General features: G+C 39.8%; 1 protein-coding gene and 1 non-coding gene across 3 annotated transcripts in view; one reads left to right on the top strand and one right to left on the bottom strand.

Moving 5' to 3' along the window:
- Window positions 1-27,404, bottom strand: part of EGFL6 (EGF like domain multiple 6) — a 48,920-nt gene extending 21,516 nt beyond the window's left edge. Inside the window, exons 1-7 of one of the 2 annotated variants that reach the window (XM_067296585.1) lie at window positions 27,304-27,404; window positions 20,755-20,867; window positions 18,467-18,559; window positions 15,131-15,250; window positions 11,729-11,848; window positions 7,649-7,783; window positions 5,738-5,860 (exon numbers count right to left, since the gene is read on the bottom strand). In XM_067296585.1, coding sequence (XP_067152686.1) covers window positions 5,738-5,860; window positions 7,649-7,783; window positions 11,729-11,848; window positions 15,131-15,250; window positions 18,467-18,559; window positions 20,755-20,867; window positions 27,304-27,374 — 775 coding nt within the window. In that variant the 5' untranslated portion in view covers window positions 27,375-27,404. The remainder of the gene's footprint in view (window positions 1-5,737; window positions 5,861-7,648; window positions 7,784-11,728; window positions 11,849-15,130; window positions 15,251-18,466; window positions 18,560-20,754; window positions 20,868-27,303) is intronic. The other variant, XM_067296593.1, reaches the window with a different exon arrangement.
- Window positions 25,049-25,162, top strand: LOC136991186 (U5 spliceosomal RNA). The gene has a single exon (XR_010883230.1). It is a non-coding gene; the product is annotated as a U5 spliceosomal RNA (small nuclear RNA).
- Window positions 27,405-27,634: the final 230 nt, after the last annotated feature.

Below are 27,634 nucleotides of genomic sequence, written 5' to 3'. Positions count from 1 at the left end.
TGCCTGTAGACTTCAGTTTGCTGCTGCAATATGAAAATCTGAACGTTAGTTTTCTGTCAAGGACAAAGAGGGATGAGGCATCAGGCAAATTTTAGGAGATATCACCAGTATCCTTCTAATCTGGATCCAATTTTGGAGTAGCCTGAGGTGTGAATTTAAGGCTTTTTATCCATAAATTGCAGTAGGAATTGTTCACTCTGTAGGACAGACCACCTTGAACTCAGTCTGCTCTGTAGCTCAACTTCTCTGACAGTCTGGGATGCTACGACTGAGATGGTGATTTTTCAGGACCCTTTCCCCCAGTACATACAGGTGTTGCTCACAAACATTCATGCATTTATCCATCCATATGATTGCATAAACAATTTTAGAAAATTAAATAAAGTCCATTTCATTGCAGCCCTTCTTTACACACCTATCTGGAAGCATGTAGATTGAGGCCTCCTGTTCTTACAGAGTTTGTATTTACAACCCTCATATGAAAATCTCAGCTATCAAAGGCACTTTAATTCTTTGATTCAGGGAGAACTATAGCAAAAGATGGATAAACAAAGGCAAGTGGTGGCCGAGGACTAAAAGAAAATCTTTCCTGTCATCAGTTTCAGTGCAGGATTACCAGACCACAAAAATGGCTTGGTATAGGATGTCTAATGCCTGAGTTGTTAAAGTTGAGTTCAAAAAAAGTATATAGAGAACAGATGCCAACCTCATCTCTGTGCTGTATTGTGTAAAGGGGAATACTCTGAGGATGACACAGAAGAGGGACAGCCAGTATTCTGTTTTCCTCCCATGTGCCATACGACCACAGCTTGCGCTGGCTGGGGTTCTAAACTTAAGAGGACTGCAATAGGAGATAGCTTACTCTGCACTCTAACAGGCACCGCATTGCTTCCACCTTGACACCTAGCAATATATTTAAAAAACTGATAAGAGACAAACCTAGGAGCCTGGTTTACAAAATACATTTGTAGCTTCTGTATATAAGTTAGAGAGGGAAAGAGGGATACATATGTTTCTCTAGACAAGCATTTACTATGGTTATGGGAGTCTGTAGATCTGAGTAAAGATGAAATCAGCAGGACGCAGTTTGAGAAATTATTCTAAAAAGTTATAGACTTCATAATAAAGGATGCCCACTTCAGAGAGTCATAAGAGATTCAGAGAGTTTGAATAATTTAATGTACAGATTCTAGAGACAGGCTATTATTCTCTTTTAAGCATTATGGAATATCATCTAGCAATATATATACATTGTTTGTTGCATTTCTAAAGTTCTTACCATTTTATTTAGGGAAGGATGCTTAAAGAAATCAGGGCAAGTCCCTCACAATGGACTGTGCTTAATATAAGACTAAAACAAGCAACAGTATGTACAGTAGGAAAAGTGGGATGACAAAAACCTAAGTGTTATTCATTAAAGGACAAAAGCAGTATTTGACTCCATATTGAACTGAAGCATAAGAATATTACCACTGATATGACCAGAATGGCTTTTTAAGCTTTGAAATTGTATGATATCAACCAAAACTTTTCTCAGGATTGGCAAATTAACAGGACAGCAAAACCACATACAGGTTTTAGAGGTTAATCTATGAGCAAAAAGAAACCTACGTAATATAAGAGGGACAAAAAGAATTGCCTGACTTTGTATTGCCATTTAGATATTCAGCAAATCATAATGAAGAATAATCTGTGTCTCCAGATGGGCAACAAAAAGAAAGGACCATTGTTGAGCTCTTATCATAATATTCTTTAGAGTGATACCTGAAGGTTGTAAGTTTTAAGTTAGTACTAGTTTTTCATGTTACTTTAACTTCCTACAAAAAAAAAGTGAATTAAGAAGAGGTTCATTTTTGCTCCATAGAATTTTAATTGCTTATGGAAACCTGTGGGACCCTATTCTTGAAGGCTGGAGTGTGCATAGAGGTATGTAGTGAAGGAAATGTGTTTTTTCAATGCACAATAGGAAATCAGGAAACACATGAACCTGAGAAAAGCAACAGATTGTAGCAAGATAGACCAGTTGTGGAAATGGCTAGGACCCTTTTAGGGAGCATTTGAAAGGTTACACCTCTATAGGTTCTCAAATGAAATGTGTTAGAGGCAGTTCAGAAATACTCTCCAGTATGTCATGCATATCTGAGTGTTGAATGGCAAAAGGGTGCGTGAACACCCCCAGCTCATATTCATACCAGCAGCACTGTTTGCAGCCTGATGTTTCAGCAGCTTTCTGCTAAGTTAGTATATTGATATACAAATTAAACAAAATAAACAACTTCCCCCACTTTCTGTACAAACCTAGATTTTACATTACCTCTCTTGTTAAATTATTTGGCAGTATGAGAAGATTTAGCCACAGAAGTCTCATAAACAATGTGCTTAGTTCCTCTTGTAATAATACTCTGAAAATTAAACTATCGAGTTTTTTTTTTCATTTGTTACGAAAAGCTAATTCTGCTGCCGCAGTAACCCGTTTGTAATATTCTTTAGACAATTGCTATCAAGACGCTAACGGAACCTCACCCCAATCCATGGGAATAATTATATATAGTTCTGAGGGTGTATTTGAAAAGCTTTTATCTGCTGCACTGCCCCAGGCACATCTGTTGGGAGTGGGAATGGACTGCAGGAGTTGCACCCACCAACACCAAAGGAAATGTTGTCAAGCCACAGCCTCCAACACCCAAATTGACAGGATGGCGTCCTCATCCTGTTAAAGCCAATAACAAAAACGTCCTCTGACTTCAATAAAGCCAAAGTTTTCCATAATTGCTTTACGACATGGAGAACACTTAGCATTTCAGTGTCTACTGGGACATCTGATTGGTATTTCTGTCAACGTTTGAACAAACATGTTATCTGACAGCAAAGCTTATGTCCTGCCCCCATCGATTATACTGATCCAACTTTTTCTAGGGATGTAGTACAAATCAACCACTGAAATATGCTGTGTTAAAAGAACCTCCTCCTCTTCCCCAAAGAAAGGAGGTGCATGTATGGGAATTGCCACTGGAGAAACCAGTCTCTTTTTAGCACCACGGCTTTTCAGGTTTTACCTACCACTGACTTTGTATTTTCTTCCCCTATATTGCTATATTCACCCTTTTAGTTGGATCCTTGCTTTTTTACTTTATGCCTATAGCTCTAATTTCTCTCATTACTGTGCATTATTTCTCTGTCCTTGCTTGCATTAAATCTTTTCTCCATTTAGTCTTCTACTAATTTTATAAATGCACAGCTTATTCCTCTTTTAAAGAGCTAATGGACTTTAGTAATTAGAAATATGACATGAGAAAGTATGCAGAGAGAGAGAGAAAAAACTTAATAGAAGATTTCTATCTTCTTGCTGGTGTTCCTATCTCCAACATAGATTTTTGTACAAGGTAGACATTGAAAAATGTGCCATAGCATCTCCACAAGCTAAAACATTTCCCTTGTTCATATTTAAGGAAGTATTTCTGCTGAACTGTTTCTGCCTGAGGAAAGAATGTTTTATACATAGACTTGGTCAAAAAGATTTTTCCTTTGAAATTTTCAGCTTCTCATTAAAAAGAAAACCCCCTCAAACCCGGACACTTTTACTCAGAGATGTTTTTGGTTAACATTTCAGCAATGGTCCATTTCATTTTAACAGAACCATATCAAGATGTGTCATGTTGGTTTGCTTTGATATTCCTGCAGGCCTCAAGCCACACTGCATCTCTTCCATCATAGTAAACTGCGGTGATACATCACAAGGGATGTGCAAGGAAACTGAACATTGAATCTGAGCATGAGAAACCTTCTCAATAGCTCTGATGAGGCAATCTGTTTCCAAATCAAACCCATCAATATGAGACAGTTTTTTTAATGTGTTTAGTTCTTCTGATTAAAAGTCAGTATTTTTATTGGAAGCAGAAACTTAAAAATTTAACTTAGGATAAATCTCTGTTTTTTTTGTTTTTTTTTTTTTCCCAATATATAGTTTTAGCCCTGCTTATGTACCGAGTTGTTTTGGCTTTGTGTTTAAAATATGGTAACTTGCCCAAATTATATTGTGATAGGTACTAAAACTAATTTCAAATGATAAAAACATATTGGAAACTCTCCACTGGCTCTGCCACTCACTTTGTTTCACTGGATTATCCCAAGTTTTGGGCCATATTTGATAAGCTACATTTGCATAAACCAAAGAAATTATGCCACCTATAAAATTGTGTCTCAATGCTGCACCAAATGCATGGCAATGCAGAAGAGAAATTGCAACAAAAAATACCATACTTTGAATGGAAGAATAAACACATAAAACTTTTAAGCCTGGAAGAGTGCAATGTATTTTTCTATGAGTTTCATCAGTATAGGATAGTTAAACAGCATATATATGCACAGTTTTAGCATAGCACTGTGAAGCTCAATCTAAAAAATGAATCTATCTGATCTACCTAAATCTGTCTGAAATCAGATGTTTTGGTTTGAACCTGGCAAGGATCCTGATAGAAGCATGTGGTTTTACCTGGCCCAAATTTTACCTAATGGAAAAGTATGTCAATTAGAGATGATGTGTAGGGATAATAACAAATATTCTACATGATTTTTAGATGTTGAGTACATTCTTGTAAGATACAAACATAAGATGTAGAACAACTCAAACCTGAGATCCAAAAGGTATAAAAGCCTTTGGAGTTGGAATCATTGATTTCTAGCCAGTGCCCATACTGAGTGAATATATTTAATATTAAATGCAGAGAGAATAAGGGTTGATAAATTATCATACAGATATAATGCTATTTCAAATACAGGAAGTGTCAATATTGATTCAGTATCAGAGGTTTCAACAACTATTACAATGGGAATAGGAACATGAATAATATAGATAATCACAGAACATTTTGAGACCATGAAGAACAATAATAATTGCATATCTAATCACAAAGTTTAAAAGGATTACTTGAATAAGACCCAGGGAAAAGGGTTATATACTGTGTAGACTTCACTTGCTAAAAATCTGAGCTTTTAAAATATTTTCACATCTTTTATTCAGAAAATTTGAGAAGTACTTACTTGGATGTCCCTCTGAGGAAGACATCTCTAATGAAGTTGTAAGACAAATCTCTCCCAGGTTTAATAAAGAAATCAAATACAAAGGTTCATTTTAAATACAAAGACAAGAGCAGCCTTTTCCTTCTTCCTTTCTGGAGGGTCATTATCAGTTAGAAACTGGCAACAACATCATTATAGCAAGTCTTTAATATAATCTGCCAGTAGACAGATTCAAACAAAGTCAAAATTTTAAGTAAAAATAGTTTAGCATAGAAGTCACTGCACCTTCCTCCCTTCCCTCACTTTTTTTGAGTTTGCTTGAAACTGTTTACTGAGTTTACTGAGTTTGCCTGAAACTCCTCTGGAAGGGACTGAGCAACCTTCCAAAAGGCTAGCTTTAAAGTTTGAGGGAAATACACAGTAGACTTTTTAAAGCTATTTCTCTGTTTCTTGAGGCCAAATTCTCTTCTCTGTTCTACTTGCGGTTCCTAGTGATATTGTAAGACCTGGGGCTCATAGGCAGAATGAAGTTGAGCTAAAAATACTTGTATTAACTATGACTCATGTAATAAATATATTATTTCAGGGAGAGGTTTGCCTTGGTTGGTATTGCAGCGCTGTTCAGCATGATCTTTCCTAGAAAACTCTCCTTGTATCTATCCCTCAGTTATTGGAGAAAAGCAGTATAATACTGTTCCCCGCATCCAGTGGTACTCACCAGAACAATCAAGTCCACTTCCTCGGTAGCCCTGTTTACATTTGCATTTGAAGGATCCCTGTGTGTTGAGGCACTCTGCATGGATGTTACACTTGTGTGTATTTGCCACACATTCATTTACATCTAGGGAAAGATATAAATGCTTTAGTGAAAACCGCATTAAAACCTAAGCTTCATGACAGCCTGTCTGTGCCTATTATCTGTTTTCAGGTATTGTAAGCTCAGGTGTTAGACCAGGGACCATCTGGGGCAGAAGAATTCACACAAGAAGAGACTGCTTAGTTTCAGCTGCAGTTGCACAACTGCATATGCATCCATGAAAAATGTAGAGCATCCCAGTAAAGACAAAATTAATTTTACTGACCTTGTGAATGAAAACAAGATTCAGGTTATAGGTTGCACAAAACTGTTCTATTAACAAAATACAAAAGGCACCAAGAGAGTAAGAGTGATATCAATGAAAAAATTACTTAGTCATCATATCTGCCCCTCGCTTTCACTCACACTAGACAAAATGTAATTGAAAGTAATACTGGGCAGGCCGAGATCTTGAGATCTTCTACCTCTAACATTCCAGACATACATATGATGCTGTATGAAAAAAGTATAATTAGGAAAAACTCATTAGAAAATATTGGCACCAAAATTAATAGACATTAAGTAACTGATCTTATTCTCCTTTTGCATTTGATTTTGCTACATCACAAAGATTTTTCTGATTTCTCCCACATGAGGGAGCTAAGTTGTTGCACAAATTTTTGCACCATTTGTGTTTTATCCAAATTGCTTCATTTTTAGAAACAAGTCTTCTGCATAATGTAGGTCAGCTAGGAGACAAGTAGAAGGAGGACTTCCTCAAAGAAATGGCATGTTTGAGAGTGAGATTCAGGTTTGCAGATAAAATCTTGACTATTCAGACATTTCCATTTTCCCCCCAATGCACACATTTGGTATGAAAGAGCATATATATTTTTTTCTTTTTTAAATTCCCAGGTTTACATACAACAGGAAAGTCAAACTTCAGCCTCCAAAACCTGCCTTAAAAGCTCCCTCTCACCTTGACTCCTCACCCCAAACAAATAAAGCAAAAAATATTAATTCTCTTTTGTATACACTTGTAGATCCAACCCTTTCAGGTCCTCAGGTAGTGGATTGCTTGAACAATACTTTTCAGTGGCTGCTGGATTAACTTATACTTTGCTCCTCTTCCACCATTTAGCTAACGAGTTGGAACAGGAGTAAGCATGTTTTGACATTTGTTTTACCATCTGGACACGTTAAGATAACTTTTCGCCTATATTTATTTTTGCTTGGGAGAACCTTAGATGTGCAAGAGAAACCTGAAAAGTAATTAAGTAATCTGAACAAGTAATTTTCATACAGGTTTTTTTATTTTCTTGAGCCTCTGTACTGTCCATCCAAACAACTGTTTTTACAGTAATGTAGCAACTTGATTCACCTGGCTGATTAACTACATACAAAAAGGAAAAAAAAGACTGTGGGACTGCTTGTCCATCACAGGTTGAACATCAAGAGGACAAAAAATTGCTCTTCAAGTAAACTCATACCAAAACTCGCACTTCCTTCAACTGTTGGTAAGGGGTACATCTTTTTTCCATGGTGTTAGCCATTGTACAGCTTTTGAAAAAAGTGCCTAGAGATGACTTGGTACAATAAAGCAGTTTAATTTGCAAGTGCTGATGATTAGGTCTTTCATCAGGCCACAGAGACTATCCAGAGAAAATTTCAAAGAGTCATAAAGAATATTCTTAGTGACAACTTTTATCCATTTCCTGAGCTAGTATTCCCAGACTAGGCCAAAATGCTTAAGGCAATGACAGGAAAGATGTATGGTGTGAGAATGAAAAAAGAAATAAATTAAAGAAGAAAAATTCATGGGCTAAATCTTACCTACACAGTTGTAATGGCCATTGACATATTTCAGTTCATAACCAAGCTGACACTTGCAATAATAGCTTCCAAACGTGTTGATGCATCTGCGGTTGTAAGAGCAGAGAGCTTTGCCAGTGGAACATTCATCAATATCTAGAGCAGGAGAACAGATGCTGGTCAGATCCATGAGAAGGTAAACTGGGAAAGGAAGAACTAGCTGGAATTTGCACAGGGACGCTTTAGTCTTTGCTATCACAAAGCACTTGTTTAATAAAAAAAGCCCCATAATTGTCACAATTTGGGATGCCTTTGCATGCAGTAATGTGAATGAAGCAGCAGAACGTGAACTAACTTTATGGAAGATTTTGAGACCTGGCATGGTAAAAGTTAGGGCAACTGACAGCGGGAGCCCTCTCCCCTGGGAACAATGATTTGTCCTAAGGTCACAGAACAGCAGAGGAACTACGCAAATTCCACTCAAATTCCATGATTTTCCTGAAAGAGGAAACGTGAGTGTAGTTTAAGCAAAAGTCCCAGAAACCAGAAACAAAGGGCAGCAGGGAACAGCCACAGCTCTTTCCACTGTATCTCTGCATTTTCCTGTGCTAGGCTAAGTCAAGAGACAGCAAGAAGAAAGTTTCTAAGCTGTGAGTGCTCTGCCCAGGGAGATAGATGAAAGGAAAAGATGTTCTGGATAGATAGGAGGGAGGCTTGGTATTGGAGGAGCCTAAGAACACTCTTCTACAACCACGCTAAGTAGTTAAATATTATTAATTTTGTTTTGTTGCAATATCACTGTCACTATTTTAAATTTGACATTTGGCATCTGCCCTTCCCCCCTTTACCACATGGCAGTGACTTTGCACATAATTCATTATGAGAAACTGCTGCCCTTTATAACTTAGTATCATTGTGAAGCAGTATTGGACACCACAGTCAGTCTTTTTACCCTTTCTACTATTCTTTTACAGAGGTTAGGCGATTGAAGGGAAGTGGACAATAAAAGAAGAATATTTAAACAAGCCTTCAGTCATAATCCTTCTTCCTGCTCAACCTATACGCTTTTGATAAGGGTCTCTATTCCCTAACCTACAATTCATTCTCAGGCCTCTCCAATTTCTCATTTTCCAGTGCCTTAGCCAGGATCAGGGTTTGTCACAAGCTAGAGGACAGGTCTGCTGCATCAGATCACCCTGTAGAAGCTTGTTGTACAAGCTTCATAGCCAGTGCAAGAGGCACAATGAGCAGAAACCCCACCAGTACAAACAACATACTGAACACTGAGCTGCAGAGAGAGTAGGAATCTGAGTATATGAAGCTACTATCTTATCTGCAAGCTCCTTCCAGCAGTATCTCCAAAAATTTCTTCAATAAATGTTGCTGAACAATTGTGTTAGTTATCACCAGAGATTCAAAATGTATTCTGTAGGGATAAGCTGAAGATTGTGTGCCATAGTTAATTGTGAAGGCATGTATTAACAGATGTGTGGTGAACACTCTGAACTGTGTGCACTGGTCTGGTATGTAGGTCGGTAATTTATAATATTTATGTCTGCAGTGAACGCTGAGGACTCAGTGTTCTCAGAGAGTACAACTTTAGGTTTAATTAAAAATTTGTATCCATAATTGTTAGATTTATTTTTTTCTTTTGCCTATGTACATGTAAAACAGGGAAAGTGCACACATCAGTGTGCTGCTCTGCTCTTCAGGCCCAGGAATAATACAGCCTCTTCAGAGGACTAAGCTAAGATTAATAGCCAGGGAACTTCAAATGTTTATATGTTTATAGCTTCTGTGACTGATACTTCAGAGTATTTTAGTCTTTTAAACATCTATCATCATGGCAGAAAGTTGCTATCCCTCCCATTTTAGAGGTGGAGAACTGGTGACAGAAAAAAAGTGACCTACCAAAAGTCATGCAGGAAGAAGGGGTCTGACATTTCCAACCACCGGACAATCCTTTTTTCTGTTTTACCTTATATCATTTATATCAGTATTCTTCCAAATCCATTTGAGCAGGCAAGGTAAATACAAATAAACATAATACAAGAGAATAAAAATAGTTGCCTGAATAATTCAGGGAGAGATTTAAGAGAAGCACTCATCTATTGTATTTAAGTACATACTTCCATAATGTTCACCTTCAAATAGCTCTTAAATAATTCAAACAAATGTTACCTATGATTGGCAGTAGTCTGAAAGCCTTACTGATTACTTAGAGCAGGACATTTCCCATTATGAACTCTTTTCATTTGAAAGAAAGAAAGAATGTTCTTTTGTTAGAGTCTTTATAGTTTGGATGCTGAGCCAAGTATCCATATGGGTTTACTCTATAGATCCTAAAAGTGATAAAACACTCTCAGGCCATATGAAATTGATATATGACTTGCTATTGCAGCTGTGCATTATGGAGAACAACTCATATGTAACTGTCCTTTTAGATAGCAGTGTCTCTTGGTTGATGTATTTATTTAATTTGTTGTCTGAAGTGTTAGGCATAATATCATTTTGGCTATTACAGCTAAAATTCATTTTCTGTGAGACATGTTTAAACCTTTCAACATGTAGAACATTTGTTAAGCTGTATAATTCATTCAACCAACAAGTATTGGTAAGCAGCATCTTAAATGGAGCAGCTACTGATACTCCTCTATGCCTCTAGGGTATCACCTCCAAGTTGCCTTTTCTGATCTGGAGAACTTGCACCAGTGACAGAATGCAGAAGTATATGAAACCATCAACATCATTAGGTATGCTGTTAAAGACATTTAGTAAGTAACACCTGATGCAAAAAGTTCTTTGCACTGTATTTTAGGTAACTCTGTGAAATAAAACATTTTCCATCTGCAATTTTTAGTCTTCTATGCTTGCCTGAGTGGAATTCAAAACAGTTTAGCAAAGAGTATCTGGTCTGAAACACTTCCAGAGCCTTTCAGATTTGTCTGTGGTGAGTAGCAACAAAATATTCCATCTTTGGAAGGGTTTCTGTTACATAGTGTCAGGGCCCCCTGAGTGCCTTAATTGCCCTGACCCGTCTCCTTGGGGCCCCCCACCCATGGGCCCCCATTTCCGCTCAGCCCTGGGCTGTCAGTCTGTGCCTGACCTGTGCCATAGGAGTGTCGGTCTCCTGTCCTTGTCCTATAGATAGACCTCAGACCTATGTTGTGGGTAGCTTGTCTCCAATCCCATCTCCTGGACAGACCCCTTGCATGTACATCATAGCCTTGTCTCCATGAATAGACCCTGGACCTGATTTTTCATCTCACCTTCTCTGGGACTCTCGCCAGTCCCTGCTACCCGTGCCCTGATCCAGTGGCTGTGTTCAGATGCTGTGGGATAGCACCCCATCAGTGAGGGCACAGTCCAGCCTGCGCTGGGGTCACTCCGGCTCATCCCCCCTTGAGGAGTAGCCCTGCTCTCGCTGCTCCCTGACACACACTGCATCACCACGTGTTCTCTAATTCTTCAAATGGTCCCTACTTTGGAGGGTTTGTTTCACATCTACTCGGTTTTGAAAGAAGTTAATTTCAATATTAAAACAGGTACTATTTTAGCACTGCATTACAATGCTGCAGTACTGTTATGTGATAATGTAAAACCGATATCACAGAACAGCATCAAGTGCTACAAAGTAATGCTTCCTTTCTCACAGGAAATCTCTAGGCAAAGCAATATCGAGGCTTCTATATTGAAATCCGGAAGTCAGTGTTTTGGTTCATCACAATACAAGAAAAACACTTCCCAATCAAACACACAACCCCAAAGTCCCACAACAACATTATTTCAGTAGGACAGCCTCCTGCAGGCAAAGCATTTTACCTAACAGCCTCAGAGAAGCTGAATCTGTTAATGACTCCAAATCATGTCAAAACACTTATTTGTTGGGGATGGGACTGGCCCAAAGAGTTAAATGGCCAATGTTATAAGAACAGGTTATAAAAATAGCATGCAAACATCACATTGCAAGTAACAAGAAGCATTATTCATGCCAGTAAGGCTAATGGCATGATGGCTAATTACTTATCACCCTCTTCACATACTCAAAAGTTTTTTGGCATCCTACAGAAAAGCAGCGGAGAGTGAACTCTCTAATCATACCAATGCATGTTCTTCCGTTTGGTCCCAACTGAAGACCATCTGATGGACAAAGACACTGTACCTCCCCTTTGACTTCTTCACATCCATATTGGCAATTTACTATTGCACATGTCCTGGAGCCTGAAAACAGTATTAAAAAAGAAAAAAGGAAAAGTCTAGACTGCGATTGTACAAGTTTTATTATTAAATTAGATCTGGATGAATGCAGAAAATTAATCAGAGAAAAAGAATTCCATTCATCATTCTCAACATCCATTAATCAAGCTGTTTATACATTAACACATGTATTAAAACAATTCAGCAGTCCATGAGATAGATCTCAAACTTCCCTCCCCACCCTTTCACTTTGTTCTTTCCTTATCTGCCTTTATTCTTCCTTTTTTTTTTCTGCTCCCAGTTCTGTGTTTTCTTACTACTATCTTTCAGATCCAGAGACAGAAGTGCTCAAAGTAGATGAGACAGGCTTGTTATATTTTCCTTTTTTACAGGCTACAGTTTTGCCAGACAGAAAACTTATTCAGCAGAGAAATATTTTTATTGTTTAACATTTAACATGGTTCTAGTATAGAATTTGATTTTGAAAATTATTTAGCCTGATTGACTTACAAATCGCCCTTTACTCTGAAATAAGCGATGAAGCTCCTTTATGAAACAGATACTTATAAGTAAAAAGCCACCAGACTGAACACAAGTTTTGTTTGCCATATATTGGTTATGAGTGTGAATTATTGGAGAGGACTTTGACTAGCCTCCAAATAGAAATGTGGGGGTCTAGACCTTGTCTGAAAGAACTGTGAAGCTAGAAAAGCAGAAGTGTCATAAGTATGTAGAGTCACATTTCTAAAACTCTAAAGATAACCAGAAAGCATTAGTAGTATGATGCCAGGGAGAAGAGTTTGGAAGTGTTTACCTGAAGAGATGGAAGTGCGGGCAAAGAAATTATTTCCTGCTACTTCACTCTGGTTGCGTTCAGGGAAACAGAACTTTACATAGGTTCTTTGCAAGTGAAAAACCTGAAACAATTGCCAATTTGATACAGAAAAAAACTGCAAGACCTTGAATACTGGCTTGCTGCTTAAAAGAAGATATGAATTTTATTTTAAAATGCATGCCTATTGGCAGAAGTACCTCCATTTGCAGAATTATATGTAATAATGTGGGTTATAGACAAGATGGTGTGTGCAGGTGCATATATAGTTACAGTCATATTAACTGCTTAAACTAAACAACTGACTGCTTAAACTAGGTGGACTCCATCTTGTTAAGGAGACTTACATCAGAAGATTTGAGGCAAAAGGAGCAACATTTTCCTCAACATGTTTGTTTGAATAAAACAATGACAATTTCAGTTAGTTAAGTAAACCAGTATTTTATCTGAGTGCAGACTTAGACTCCCATCTTGTTTGATGATAATTTAGGAGACTTAACCCAGAATAATTTCTACTTGAGTAAATAATTTACTATTTCATTTCATAATCATAGTTTCTGCTTAGGAAAATTAAAGTTCTTCAGAACCAGAAGGTGATAGATGGGTAAAGTTAATGAAGCACAAGCTGTACAAACATAAAGGTTTTGCCTCCTTAACTAGAGCTGTGAAGAATGAGAGCCTCCATTTTACAGGAAACCTTGTTTTTCCTGAATTTTTTTTTCTCAGGGTTCCACCAGCATTTAAATTGGGCAACATTGTTTCAATATGCTAAAGTAAAACTCAGGCTTCAGCACTCACAGCTGCTTAGACTATTTTTTCTTATATGCTCAAAACTGGCCACTACTGCTGCTGCTGAAAAATTCATGCAATCCTTTGCTTTTTGAGCTGGCACAAGTAAGACATAGTGCAGAAACAACCATTTGGCTTGACTGTGCCATTTCTTGAATTAGGAAACCAATCCTGAACTCAAACTAGCTTAAAACTAAGCAAGCAAAAATGGTTAATTACAGTCTGGATCTAGTTTTCTGGCTTGGTTTTACTGCATGGCTGCAGAAAGCAGTTGTGCTCAGAGCAGGGTGGTGAGGGAGGAATGGGACAAAGTAGGAACAGATTGCTGGGATCAAAGGGAAGTGAGATAGGATAGTTTCTTTTGACAATAATTCTGGCTTCTGCCAAGTTTGACTGTCCGTAAAACAGCAGCATGACTGAAAACATCTCAGTGCATGATGTCAGCAGATACAGAAGTTATCTGGGAAGGAATGGAAGGCATACATACCTATTTCTCAGAGATCTCAGAGGCCCCACAGCTGCTGCCTGCTGGAAAGTCCTGCCATGCAGAATAACACAGAGCCACAGCCCCTGAGCTCTGCTGCAGGGAAGGGGAAACCTATGAGACCTGAAGCCCCAGGCACCATTCACCACCGTTACAGCCTTCAGCTGTAAGAGAGAGACCAGCAGCTCTGGCTTTTCTGCCTCCCCCAGACCTGCAGACCCTGTGGTCTGTGAGCTTTTGCTAAGGCAGGGTATTTTTCCGAGCATCCCTTGACTGAAAGCAAAATCACCAGATGGACACTGTCTAGTGAATGGATGTTTTCAGGGTTGGAGCGTGAACCCTTTTGGAGTTTTATCATTCTCTGTCAAATCCATGAGAAAGATTGCCCTGCACCAGATGCACCAGGGTTTATAGGTTTAGTATAGAGCTCTCAAGCAGACTGTTCCACTACTGCGACCAGCTAGCTCTCTTGACCAACTGATGTACCTGCTCCAGTCCAGCAGGCTCCAGAAAGGACAGTCACGGCATTGCCTAGGGTTTTGAGAAAATTCAAAGCCAAAATGTCTGTGTAAAATAGCGTAAGTGAAAAAAAGATATTTTTTCCCCAACAAAATGGTCATTGAAAGATAAGAAGCTTCCTCAGGTCTGAAAAATTGGGTTGGCTACGAAAACAATGTTTTCCATCACATGCTGGCTTAAGACAAGGAAAATTGGTAGAAATACAGTTTAGATAAGCCTCAGTAGAGTGGACAATTGCGTGCAAGAAGCTGATGGCAACTGTGGGAAGAATATCAGCACTCAGAGAAACTAAACTAATCAGGAAGCACAGAAGGATATAGCAAGGAGTAATGGGATGAATTTCAGCACAGTAAAATGTAGGCTATATTGGTGCTTTGCTTGTAAAGATTCATTCACCCTTACTTAAACAGATGTACTGGCAGGACCGTGCACCAAGTTGCCCTTCATTTGAACCAACACCAAAGTTTATTTCCATAGGACAAAAATCTCTCTGAACACTGAAAATACAACTATGACCTAGTTTACTTTATCCGTATATACTGCCAAATGAAAAGTCCCTCTCAGGTACTGACAGTACCAGAGAGCTGAGGCATACCTTAAATAAGCTAGAGAAGAAACTCTGCTGTGATCAAATGCAATTAGATGATTTTGGTGTGCCTGTCCTATCAGCTTTGTTACTTACTTGCACATTTGCCATCTGGCATAAGCATGTACCCATTAAGACAATAGCACTTGTAGCTGCCGTGGGTATTCATACATCTGTGTTCACAGGGACGTGGTTTCAGTCCACATTCATTCAGATCTGCAGAAGTCATTGAAATGAAATAAGTACTGGGTTTATACATACATACACACACATATATATACATGTATATATATATATATATTTATACATATGGGTTGATAATATTGCCTGCCTAATGCCTTAAATTCCCCAGAGTAATATCGCTTGAATGGAAAATGAGTCAGCCAGCCAGCAAGATGAGAATTTAGCAGACCATCTGGCTGAGAGAGTGCTAGAAAAACTAAAATACACAAACTGCTGCACCTGAAAAACTAATGCAAACTCTGGCCACCTCTGCTAGTTTGTTGGGAAGAGGAGGAGTAGTGGGGAGAGGATTGCGGTTACGATATTTTCTGGGAGCTATTTTTCTGGATTTCTCTGTTTCTAGTTGGAGACTTTGGTCGTCCAGCCGACCTCTGTACTAGAACTGCTAAAGCATATGAGAGTAAGAACAATGAACCAGCTTGAGGTAAAGTGAACCAAAGAGACTTTTTCCGTGATACACAATGGCACCAATGTTACAAGGGAAAGGATGTCTAGCAGAGATAAAAAACAGTGTATAAGAATCATGTGATATCAGGAATAAAAGGACTTTACCAAGCATCTTAACTCCTTCTCAAAATCCAGGAATTAAATGGCTTTGGAAGAAGCTATATTAATTTCAAATTCCCAATAGTTATGTTGCACAGGGAGAAAAACAGAATCCTAAAATCAATTTGTGTGGTGTAGGCACCACTGCTGACAACGGTATTGATCCTTTCATAAGGGAACAATGTCTGTGCTTGTGACTTCTGTGAACTGACACCTCTGCCTCTCATATCTGAAACCTTATTAGTAAATAGACAAAACTTATTAACAGAAATACACCAGTGTACACAGCCCATTCCACGTGTCCAATGGCACACATGACCAGTAACATAATTTCAATAGAGATGCAACTCTCCAAGCCCTGAGCTTACACAGTTCCAGTTCTAATGAGAAGCATCTCTTCTCATGTCTACGCAGCCTGATGGCCAGATTAAAAACAGGCCATTCAGCGCATAAGCTTTGTGGTTGTATGTGTGTAGAAGTATTTGTTACAGCTCAGTCCAGGGTAGGGGGAAGAAAAAAATAAAAATAAAAAAAGAGGGTTGCATTCTGTCATTTATAGAGAGGTTGTTCTTTTTCAAACAGACCCTATCAGTTTGCAGTCACATTGGACTTCTTGTGCTACTGTGGCTCCACTTAATAACCAGGATCCTCATATCTGAAAGAAACTAGAGGGAAAAAAGTTATTCTACTTTAGCCATAGATTTTCAAAAGTGCCTAGCTACACCTACATTGCACAATGCACAGTAGTGCAGAGATAGCACACACAGCTCTAAAAGAATGTATGGAGACAAGACTAATTAGCTCAGACTGAGTAGCAGACTAATACAGTTCCCTTATCTCTGTTACTTTAGTTAGCTCAGGTTGAGCTTGCACAGCAGAACATTTTGCTGTAAGTACAGACCAAGGCTACACTTGCCGGTAAATTAAACAGTGGCTCTGAGCATTCCTTGATGCTGGCACAGGAGCACCTATATGGCTATGCTGCTGGAATGGCTCCGGAACATTTCTGGCCCATGCCAGCCACCAGTTTCCTAAACAATTCCTGGCCATGCTTCAGAAGTTAGAACAAGCCAGGGAGCTAACAGGCACTTTGCATTTAGTGCTCTGGTTTGGAGGCTAAGAGAGTTTACTAGCTAATAGCATAGATGCTGGCTGCTTCATACAAGGCAGTTAGTGCCCAGAAGTGTTCTCAGGCATGCTTCACTTACTGGTATAGAGGTAGACTTAAGGATCTCAGAAAAAGCAGCTTTATCTCTGTCCAAAGAGAGTTTCAGCCAGTGATCTGCATACTTGCGCTACACACTACATGCACAGTGATGCTGATGCTTCTGAAGCTGGTCAGCACCACAGCAGCTTATCTGATAATTTTGGAAAGTTTTATAGCTACTGACCATGAGTTGTGCCATGGTCACAAATGCAGGTCTACCCAGTGGTTCCATAAAGCCTCAGACTTTGAATCTGCACATGCAGAGAATTGATCTGCTTTGCACAGAGGACATATCCCACACAGCTGGAGTAACTGCACAAGAAAGTCCTACAAGTTGGGTCCTTATTTGTTACCTTCAGGTAACTCTTAGGCTGCCAAGTTATTTTTGAGGTTAAACTCGTGGGTTTAGAGGCTGAAGCTAGAAGTGGTACCTATGTATCTATCAGGCATAACCAAGGCTGATGTTTCACCTTCCTCTCTAGGGGTATTGAGGAATTTCCCTGTAAGCAACATCAAAAGTGTAAAAGAAAAATGGGAGGAGTTTTCTAAAATATTTAACAGGATAACATCATAGCATGTTGCTTCAAGGGTGTTACATAATAAATGGGATGGTTTTAAGCAAATTCTGAAAAAATGTGTTTTTAGTACCTCAATTTAACATTTTCAAGCAAAGACTGCAGCTGTGAAGGAAGGTAGCAACAAAAGACTTGCACATTCATGTGGACGTTATTTTATTCTTCCTCCATGGTGCCTGCAGTTCACTCATCTGCACTGAAGTACTTTGGCCTCTCTCTGTGCACAGTAACCTGCACCTTTCATCTGATCCAACACAGAAGTTTTATATATTGAATCAGAAAAAAGCTGAGCTGTCACTGATATGTCTTAGCTGAAAAATTTCAACGGCTAACTAAGTTTATGTAGGTAAAGTGGTACACTCAATGTTTCTGAATATGCAATTCTGAAGACTCCCAGGTCTGTATTCTCAAAAATGTCATTCAGCGTATGCAAACAGATGGCATTGGCCCAGGCAACCGGAGAAATTGTGTCTAGAAATCCTTTATGAGAAGAAAGAGGGTATTTATGGAAATAAAATGGGTTCTGGATTCAAATTACAGCTCTTCAAAGAATTTTCTATATAATCTCTCTGTACCTTTATCTTCTGCCTACAAATGAGACAGGTTGTTTACCCTTGTCACCAGTCTGCAGGAGATACACGATGTAGGTTCAAACTTCTGAGCACTGAAGGAAGCCTAGAGCTTGCATCTTCAGCATCCTAGGTAAGTGCCTTAAACGCTAAGCTCTTCTACATAAACAAGAAATTCTTGCTTCACTTTTTTTTTTTTTTTTTTAAAAAGAGAATACAATCCTTCACACAAGATAAGGGGACAGAACATCAACAATCTGTCTTCTGGAGTGGTCTCACCCTGTGCACCAACCTTGATTACAGGTTTTCCCTGTAAATCCAGGAAAGCATTGGCACTTGTTTGGTCCCATGCACTCGCCATACTTGCAGCCATGTCTACAGACAGCTGAAGGAACCAGGCAGAGAAAGGAGAAAGAAAGGAAAAAAAGTTAGAAATACTCTATTTGAGGAGAACTTTTGCCCTACTTTGTTGACTAAAAGCTTGTTGCATAAGTTCAACAACCTCCATACCCCTCTCTCTAGCTTGGGCACAGTAGCTACTAATCAGTGGTTTATTTCTTCCTGGAGAAAAGTGTCACTAGTGCAGATTACATGAGTGTGTGCTTTTCCAGGTGTGTGGAGACCTGGAAAAGGAGCCCTTTTTAGCTCTCCCCCTCACAGTCCTTTCTGTAGTGCTACCAAAACACATTTACAGCACTGGCACTGTTGTCTTTTTTCTATTTCGGGCAAGCCATATGTGAGGAGCTGCTAGTCAACAGCTTGACCTGCTATATTTGGCACCTCGAACTGGGAGGAGGCAATAGCACCCTCCTCCTGCAGCCATGGACAGCATATTAGATCAGCAGTTTTCCACTGTTGTCTCTTCCCACTTACAGCTGAGGAACATGTCCATCCCATGGTGGAATATCCAGAGCACATCCATCAAATGATCAGACGACTGTTGTTACCACATGTCCCAATGTGTATATCTGCATCAGGTTTACCATGACTTGAAGGAGCTGTGTGTAGCTTGGATGCATTGAAGAGTAAAAGTTTTCTAGCTCTCAACCCTCTGGATCATTAATCAGAAATTAAATGCTGCCTTTATCAAGGCTTAAGACTTTATTTTTAATAACTCAGATGAACAATCTCTTGAAGTCAATTTATCAACATGAGGGTTTTCCAGCTAAAGTAAAGTAAACATGCATTTAAACCAGTACTAGCTCCAAAAAAAAAAAGTGAAAGAGCATGTAGTGTGATGTGTCTCCAGCTACCTCATAGAACTAAATTGTCTGAAGTACAGGAAATAGGAGAAGCACAGTGTTACTTACTATATAGTATGTTAGAATTCATACAGCTGTATTCAAGCATCTTTCCTACATTTAAAGATTCATTCAGAAGTATTAATCCACTAGCTCTGTAAATTAGGGCATAGTTAAATACCACCCTTGTCTCTGAATGCAAAGTGGCATAATGTGATATCAATGGAGTATTAACTCTAAAGCAAAAAACACCACTGCATCTGGATTTACAATGCAAAATTACATTATAGTTTATTTAAAGAAATCTGCCAAAGAAGAATTTTAAAGTTATCAAACTGGAGTCTAGTAAGAAAGCAGCCTATTGCTTTAAAATAGGACAGCTTACTCCACTGGCTCATCTAAGTTGTATTTGCCACTTGTACCTCCATGTATTCATTGGCACAAAAAAACCAGGGCAACATTAAACAATGTAAGATTATTAATAAACATATTCATCACTTTTTTTTAAACTGACATGCTATATATACCCACACAGAGAACAGAGGCTTTTTGGCATCCTTCCCTTTTAGACATCAGCCTGCTGATTTTCAGCCATTAGTAACACCAAGTCCGTATTCAAACTCACTAGATATGCAGTGCCAAACTCACTGGGACAGCAGGTGCAACAGCTGAGAAAGAGTCTTAAAGCCCATATATTATGACTTTTGTGCTTTGCCTAAATACAGTTAGAGAGCTATTCCACATTACCTTCTCCTTGGAGTCTACAGACCTTTAATGAATTAGAAATTTTTTAAGAATCGTTGATTCTTCGTTAAACCAACAATCCACAGACCAGAACACTGGCTGGCTATCCAAGTTCAAGTCAGGTAAAGTTATCACTTTTTTAATTTATATTTTTAGGAGTTTGAAACCTACTAGTTCTCAGAGGCTGTGTACTTCTGAAGATAAAGAATACCAATTAATAAAAAAAACTTCAGGGCTTTGTATATAGCATTAGAAGACACTGCACTGTTAGTACTTACTTGTTTGAGAGCTGTAACAGTATAGGCACTGACCATTTCTAATCTCTTGGTCAGGGATCTGCAGGAAGTTAGAACAGATGTTCCCTTCTGGATCTAAGAATTTATGAATCTGTATTTTATTGTTTGGCATTATTTATCCAAAACTGTTTTTAAGGAGATGGTCTCTAAAACATGTTTTCTTCACTCTCACAGAGTTAGAGATTTCACTCCCTCACGAGGTTTCTTTCCATAACTTTTGGCAGCCTCATATGAAATCACTTTATTAGTATTGAGTACACAGCCATGGAGAGGAGACAAGCATAAAGTGTTAATGTTACCTTCACAGTGGCCCTTGTTGTTCTTTCTCCAGCCAAAACAGCAATCCAACCTAGAACCATAGCGACACACCCCAGGCTGGCTCACAGCCACCAGCTGCCCACGAGCTCTTGAGCTGCATAAGGAAGGATAAACACTAGCTCCAGCAGGCAAACACACTTTCATCCACTGCTCCATATACTCCTTTGTACATATCCCTCATATTTTATCCACTGTCAGGCTTTTTCATTTCACCAATCCTTGGAGCATTCAGTGTTCCTTAATGGGAATGCAAAGTTGCATTTGGGTGGAGAAATAGGGGAGACAGGAACCTTTAGCCTGCAATGAATTAACTGATCGACATAAATCCTTCTAATGAGAAACATGGCGAAAAATAGAGCCAGATCCCCTGCTAGAATGAGTCAGTTTTAATATCAGTGACCTCAGTGGGGCTACTTCAGTTCGTATCAGATGAAGAATCAGGATTGGCTATATGATGCCATACCTACCAGTTCTATTGCTCTGGATAGCGAAATACTGTTTTCATCGAAAAGCAGCTTTCTGGCCATCTGTCAGCCCAGTAAAAGCTACAGTGACATAAAGGTTCACAGCCACTGCATATGTGCAAACTGATTACATAGCAAATGCAAGTGCAGTCCTGTGTATTCCAGTAGCAGAGGACTCCCTGACCATACAAACGTTAATTCAATCTGCCCATAAGTCTGAGTAATTCAAAATTACAGAGCAGATCAACAGCTGCAAATGTTTGCAGGCCTGTAATGCTTGTTGCTAAAGTTATAAACCCAATGGAAATCCACAACCGTGGAAGTCTTCTAGAGGCTACTCTATGCCACAGGGGGTCCTGTGAGTCTGGGCTCCTTCTCCCTCTACTGTTACTTTACCTGTCTATATTACATGCTCATCTCCTTTATGAAATTCTCTTCTCTACCTTAAATCCTTTGTCCCTATTGCTTTCTCCACACCACAATTTAAAATGCACTCCCTTCACAGAGTCCAAAGTTTTCTGTCCCAGAAAATGGTATCTTATCTATGAGAGCTTAGCAAATGATTTGGGGTATTTACAGGGCAATATATAGGAACAAACATGTCTGATACTGAAAAATCAACAGGCCAAGAATTTTTACATGTTTTTAGTCTGATAAACACTAATGACACTGCTTTATTGCTTGACAGCAGTGCCTCAGCCTATCTCCTTCTGTGCTTAGCTGTAAGAGTTGCACTCTTATTCAATTACTACAAGCATCACTAGCATAAACAACTTTATTTAAATACACACACTTCCAAAGATACAAGATGTTACCTTAGAGTTGCCTTTACAAGCAGAACTATTGGCAAGAGAAAGGAGTTCAGAGGAAATGCAAAAGCTCATGTAGCAGAGACACCCTGAATGAAGGGATGGTTTCTTGACATCTGGCATGTAGAACGACTTTGATATTGGATTAAGTAGTTCAAAGGTCACCCAGCCTTTGGCATATGCCCAGCGATGCAGTTTGCAGGACTGTATACAGCCCATCTTCAGATAGAAGAAAACATGCATCAAAACAGTCATGACTCCTGCATGGGTTACAAATCAGCACCCTGACTGCCTCTGGATTCATAGACAACAAAAGCCCTTTTTCATTCTGTTCATCCCTGTTTCAGTTCAGAATAGCACCAGCACAAATGCCTGTTTGCATCACTTGCAAAGTATGCCAGTTAAAAACTGTGTGTTCTGCTTACGTCCCAGAAAGCCCCCTTGAATTCACCTGAATAGTCCTACTGACATCCTGGAAAGTTAGCATGCCTAAAGCTTAGAAGAAACAGAATCTCATTAGTTTTTACAAGGTGTTCATTTCTACCAGAAGACAAGTTTGCTCAGTAACTTTTTACTTAATAATTCACTTCAAAATGAAGTACATGAAAATGTCTTTACAAGGTTTACAATGCCTCACAGGATTTCAGTACAAACTTCATTTCAAACTGAAAAATGCTCCATAATACAGCAAATAAAATGAACATTGCTGAACTTTACATAGAAGCTGCCCCGGACAAGGTCTTTTATTTGTTCTGAATTCTGCAACAAGCACTGTGTTAAAGCTGAGCTTTAAGCACAAGAAAAGATGAGCTGGATCATTGTGAGCCCTCCTGGCTCACAAAGTCTGTGAGCAAAACCAGTTCAGCCAGGTTCAGCTCCCTCCCATGAAGATGACATTTTTAATATCATGATGAAGAACCAGCCATCAGCTCAGCTACTGCTGTCAGGAGTTCAGCATTTTATACAAAAGAAGGGAATAGAAAGAGGAGATCCTTTCAGGCAGGCAGATCCTTTCAGGGAGAATGTCACATAGAGCTTCCTGCACATTAGGGGGAGAAGCAATGCAGACTGGAGATGTATGACTCTGAACCTTTCCTACATGGTATTATTTGTGTACTATTTTACAGAGAGTACCTAGAGTCCTAAATAAGATTGCTGTGCTCATCACTGTCCATTCAACATCAGAAAAATGCCTTACCTTGAAGAACTTGCAGTCAAACATGTGACTGAAGACAAAAGACAAGAGAGGACAGACTTGCCCAGAATCACTGCCTAGGTCAGTGGCAGCATCGGTCTCCACATTTCTAGTGGACCACTCTGTCCTCTGATTGAGGGTCAAAAACTTCTGGCACTGGAGCAGAAGGTAACAACAGGTCACAGACTGAGCCATACAGAGTGCCAAAGCAGCTGAGAAGTAACCAATTTTATGTGGCTGTGACATTGCTGATATCAGTAGGATGGTGCTTAACAGTACAAAGTACATTAGAGATGAACAATAAGAACAACTACAATAAGCCAGAGCCTCATTAGTTGAGGTGACAAAGAAAGACCTGCCTGTATTAGCTATCACAAGATGATTATGAGCCACTAGCATGGCAATACAAAAAAAGTGGGACCCTCAGATATTTCAGTCAACATTCCAGTAGTGATAGGAGAGTTTTAGTGCTGCTATATCAGGTTGTGTTGTGTACAGCTCTTGACATCCATGTTGAAGAAATATGAATTATATATGATATATATGGTGATAAAAACTATGAGATATGAAGAATGGAAAGCCTATTTTAGAGAGCATGTGAAGAATTTTGCTTCAGCTGAACAAGCCAAAAGCTGAAAGGGAATCTGATGGCTTCTGATTAAATGTCAGGCAGCTCAAAACCAGAGAGAGAAAGAACAGCTCTTTAAGAGAAAGGACAATAGCACAAGAACAAATGGATATGAAGTGGCCATCAATACTTTGAGGTGGACATAAGAACAAGAATATAAGCCATGACGGGGATGGCAGTCTCAAAAAGTATTCAAGAACCAGCAGAACAACTCCTAGCTAATTTTAAGGTAGGTGGTCTCTTTCACAAAATGAGGAAGCTCTGATGTTGCCTGTAATGACAGAAACATAGGCCTGAATGAGATTGTTCTGTATGCTAAAGCTGTTGCTGAGAAAAGTTATTCCTGTCTGGAATAATATGAAAAACTTAAATTCTATCTCAAAAGAAGTCAGATAAATTCAGAACAAAGCATTCAGATACTGGCCAGGATCAGATAAATATCTAACACTATATAAACAGAGACCTGAGCAGTACCAGGGGACAAAAACTCAAACTACTACATTGACTTCTTAAAGTGATTCACTGAATTTGGTATTAAAAAAAAAAAGAAAATCTATGTATTTGCAATAAAACGTGTTCAGAAAGTTCACATACTCCATTGAGCAAGTGGCTAGATACATCTTTCAGCTGAGCTAAGATGATTGATATGGTAGGAGAGAGATCTCCAACAGAATAAATACAGAGGAACAACCACAAAGGAAAACATTACCACTACAGTAACTGGTGAAGGGGACAGGGAGGAATAATGTGTACCTGAATATTATTACCCACTTATCCATAGTCTGTCCCCCCTCAATGTATTTTTATTGCTTTCATTCTATACAATAGAGAGTTTTGTTGCATCAGTTTCTCAAAGTTAGTTTATGACATATGCCAAATCTAAGCTATTAAAAACATAAGTATTAGCAGTCAAAACTCCAAATACAATAACTGTGCTGGACTGTAATCCTGGTTAATAGCCATTTTACCAGTAACAACCAAAATAAACAGAAGTAGAAACCCCAGCAGTGAAAAAGGTTACCTACCACATTCTTATGATCAGTGATCACACATGGTATAATGCCTGTCTGAATTGGATTATGTGACAGTAACAGCTGTGGAAGAAAACTGAACATGTCTTCAATGCTGATTTAACCATGCAGTTAGATAACAAAAGCCAGTTAGTGCCTGAGATACAGCATACAGTAATTTGTCTTCAGATCATATAAATCTTTTGTCTTTTACTAAAGCTTTCTTTGGAGAGGAACACTTAAGTTTTAACCAAGTTTTTTGCTTCAAGACACAGCTGCTGAATAGATTTAGTATACTATTTTTGTAAGATCTCTTTAGGATACTTTTGGTCAGCTCCTGCACACACAATAGCTACCTGCTGCTGGGGAAAAAGATTAGTCTGTTATATTATTAGCAACTTCCAGTTGACTGCAAAGACAGGATATTATCACTTTCTTTAATTTTTTTCTCCAAAAACGTTTCTGGACATTGCTGCTTGCAAACAACAAATGTCAAATAACTCACAACCCACCTAAAATTTTGATCAACCAATATAGATAAAAGGCCAAAAATGTGTTATTTTACCATCTAGCAAGTTGTAACACATTTCTAAGTCTATTATGAGCTTATGTCATGCAGAGATGCATTTGAACATTTTGCCAAATGAAGGCATACAATTTTTTTTTTAAAACAAATTTGTTTGAAGAGTGACCTTCAAGAAGAAAGTTCACCTGCCATACACTGTTAAGTAAACCAAAAAAATTTCCATCTATTAACTTCTAATGACTATCGCAGATACTCCTTTAGCCAGTTTCAGGTACACAACACAATGACAGTCCTGCTTCACTGTGAGCCCCTTCCAAAGCACCAAGTGAAATGTAGTTTGGGTCAGCATAAGTTCCTCCAAAGCTTCAAGTGCCCAAATTCCTTAAAGCAAGTGCTCAAAATAGAAAGCTTAAAAGTCCAGATATGAAAGCCTCGCTTCTTGGGGACAAAAATAATCAGAATGAATTCATTTTTTTCAAACAGATTCTAGTTTTTACTATTTCCTTTTCCTTCTTCAGATCCAATATGATTTATTTGCCCTCTTAAATTAGAATCCCCTGTCATTTAAGCCTTCCATAAGGATGTTTAAAAACTCTTCTTTCCCCTTCCTCCCAATGGAAAAGATAGAATGATAATCCTGGTAGAAAAAAAGAAGCCCCCCTCCCCCCACCATCACACACTCTCTACCTGGACAAGACAGGTTGTAGAGCAATCAGTCTTAACTGCAGGCTTCCTGACTTACTGTGAAATAACTTCATTTTCTACCCAACACATCCCTCTTTGGCTCAGCTAACTCCAGGCTACACTTTCTTCTGGAAGAAGATACTGATCTTATTTTGCAGTTACACACCTTTCAAAGTGTTTGAAATACAAAGCTGCAACATCTCAAGACATAACAGGAACATAATCCTCTGAAAAGGTGCTCAGCTCTAAGAGAAAATGTGTTTTCTATAAAAGCAGGTCAGGAATTTTATAAATTCTGGGTCTTATGCAGTTCCTGAAGAGTTGTCTGGTTGATAGCCTTGAATGTGTTGGAACAGCACACTTCCACTTGCTGCTAACAACCAAATCTGCTCACAAACCTGACACTAAACAAATAAACCATGCAACATCTTGAAAACTTCATCTCTAACTGCTGTGGATTCCCCTTTCACTAGCTACTATTTTACTGCAGTGTTTGTGGCCCCTGATTTAATCCTACAAAAGTCAGGAGGCAGAAATCTGGAATGGCTTAATCTTGGAGTAAACAGCTTTATTCAGCCTCTCTCAAAACGCTATTCTGTTTCTGGAGGTTACCTGTGCCTGCAGAATACAGCAGCTGTCAGGGTACGCTGAGGTATCTATTTACACAAGCGAATGAAACGCTAGAGCTGTCCATACCTTTCTTCATTTGCTACGGCTGTTCTCACCATGAATATCCTTGGATTGTTTTAAAGTTCACATCTTTTCCATTGCAACGACACAATTTTGGTGTTACTGCTTTATGGAAAGCTTACTCTACAGCACACAAGTCAACTGGAAAGTCTTAATGATTTTTGCTAAGTGCATTCAGCTCCATAAAACCGGACTACAGCCACGCCGGGTATTAAAACGACACGGCCCCAGTCTACTTCCAGGGCTAACACCCAGCAGCCGGCGACGGGCCGTGACCAGAGCCCCACGACAACAGGTGCTGGGGGGGAGCCCCCGACATCGCTGCCCGCTGTGACCGAAAGGCGCAGCGGCGCCGGGGCTGCCTCAGGCACCGCCACAGCCCCTCGCCGCCGCCGCGGGGGCTCGGAGCCCCTCGCCGTCGCCCCAGGGCAGCCCCGCCGCGCTGACACGGAGCGGGGACCGCCCGGTCCTGCCCTGTCCAGCCCAGCCCGGCCCGGCCCTGCCCGCCGCGCCGCCCCGCTCACCTGCCCGCGGCGGCCCCCGCGGCGGCGGCGAGCAGCGCGGCGAGCAGGGCGCCCCAGGGAGCCGGCACCATGGCCCGGCGGCGGGCCCCGGCGGGCCGGTCCCGGTCCCGCGGCTCGCCGTCCCCCGCCGCTGCTGCTCGCTGCGCCGCGGGGCTCCCGGGGGCGAGGCTGCCGGGAGGCTCCGCCAGCAGCCGGGCGGTGCGGCGGCGGGACGGCGCTAGATAAAGCTGGCGGCGCGGGGAGGGGCGGGCCCGCCGCCCGCCTCCCTGCGCTGCCCGCCGCCGCCCGGTGGGGCGAGGCGCCGCGCCTGGGCCTGGGCCTGGGCCTGGGC

The sequence above is a fragment of the Apteryx mantelli genome, chromosome 1, assembly GCF_036417845.1.
Source record: "Apteryx mantelli isolate bAptMan1 chromosome 1, bAptMan1.hap1, whole genome shotgun sequence".
In the NCBI taxonomy this organism is placed as follows: domain Eukaryota; kingdom Metazoa; phylum Chordata; class Aves; order Apterygiformes; family Apterygidae; genus Apteryx; species Apteryx mantelli.
The sequence above is the reverse complement of the archived record's forward strand: the minus strand, read 5'-3'. Positions and strand labels throughout refer to the sequence as shown.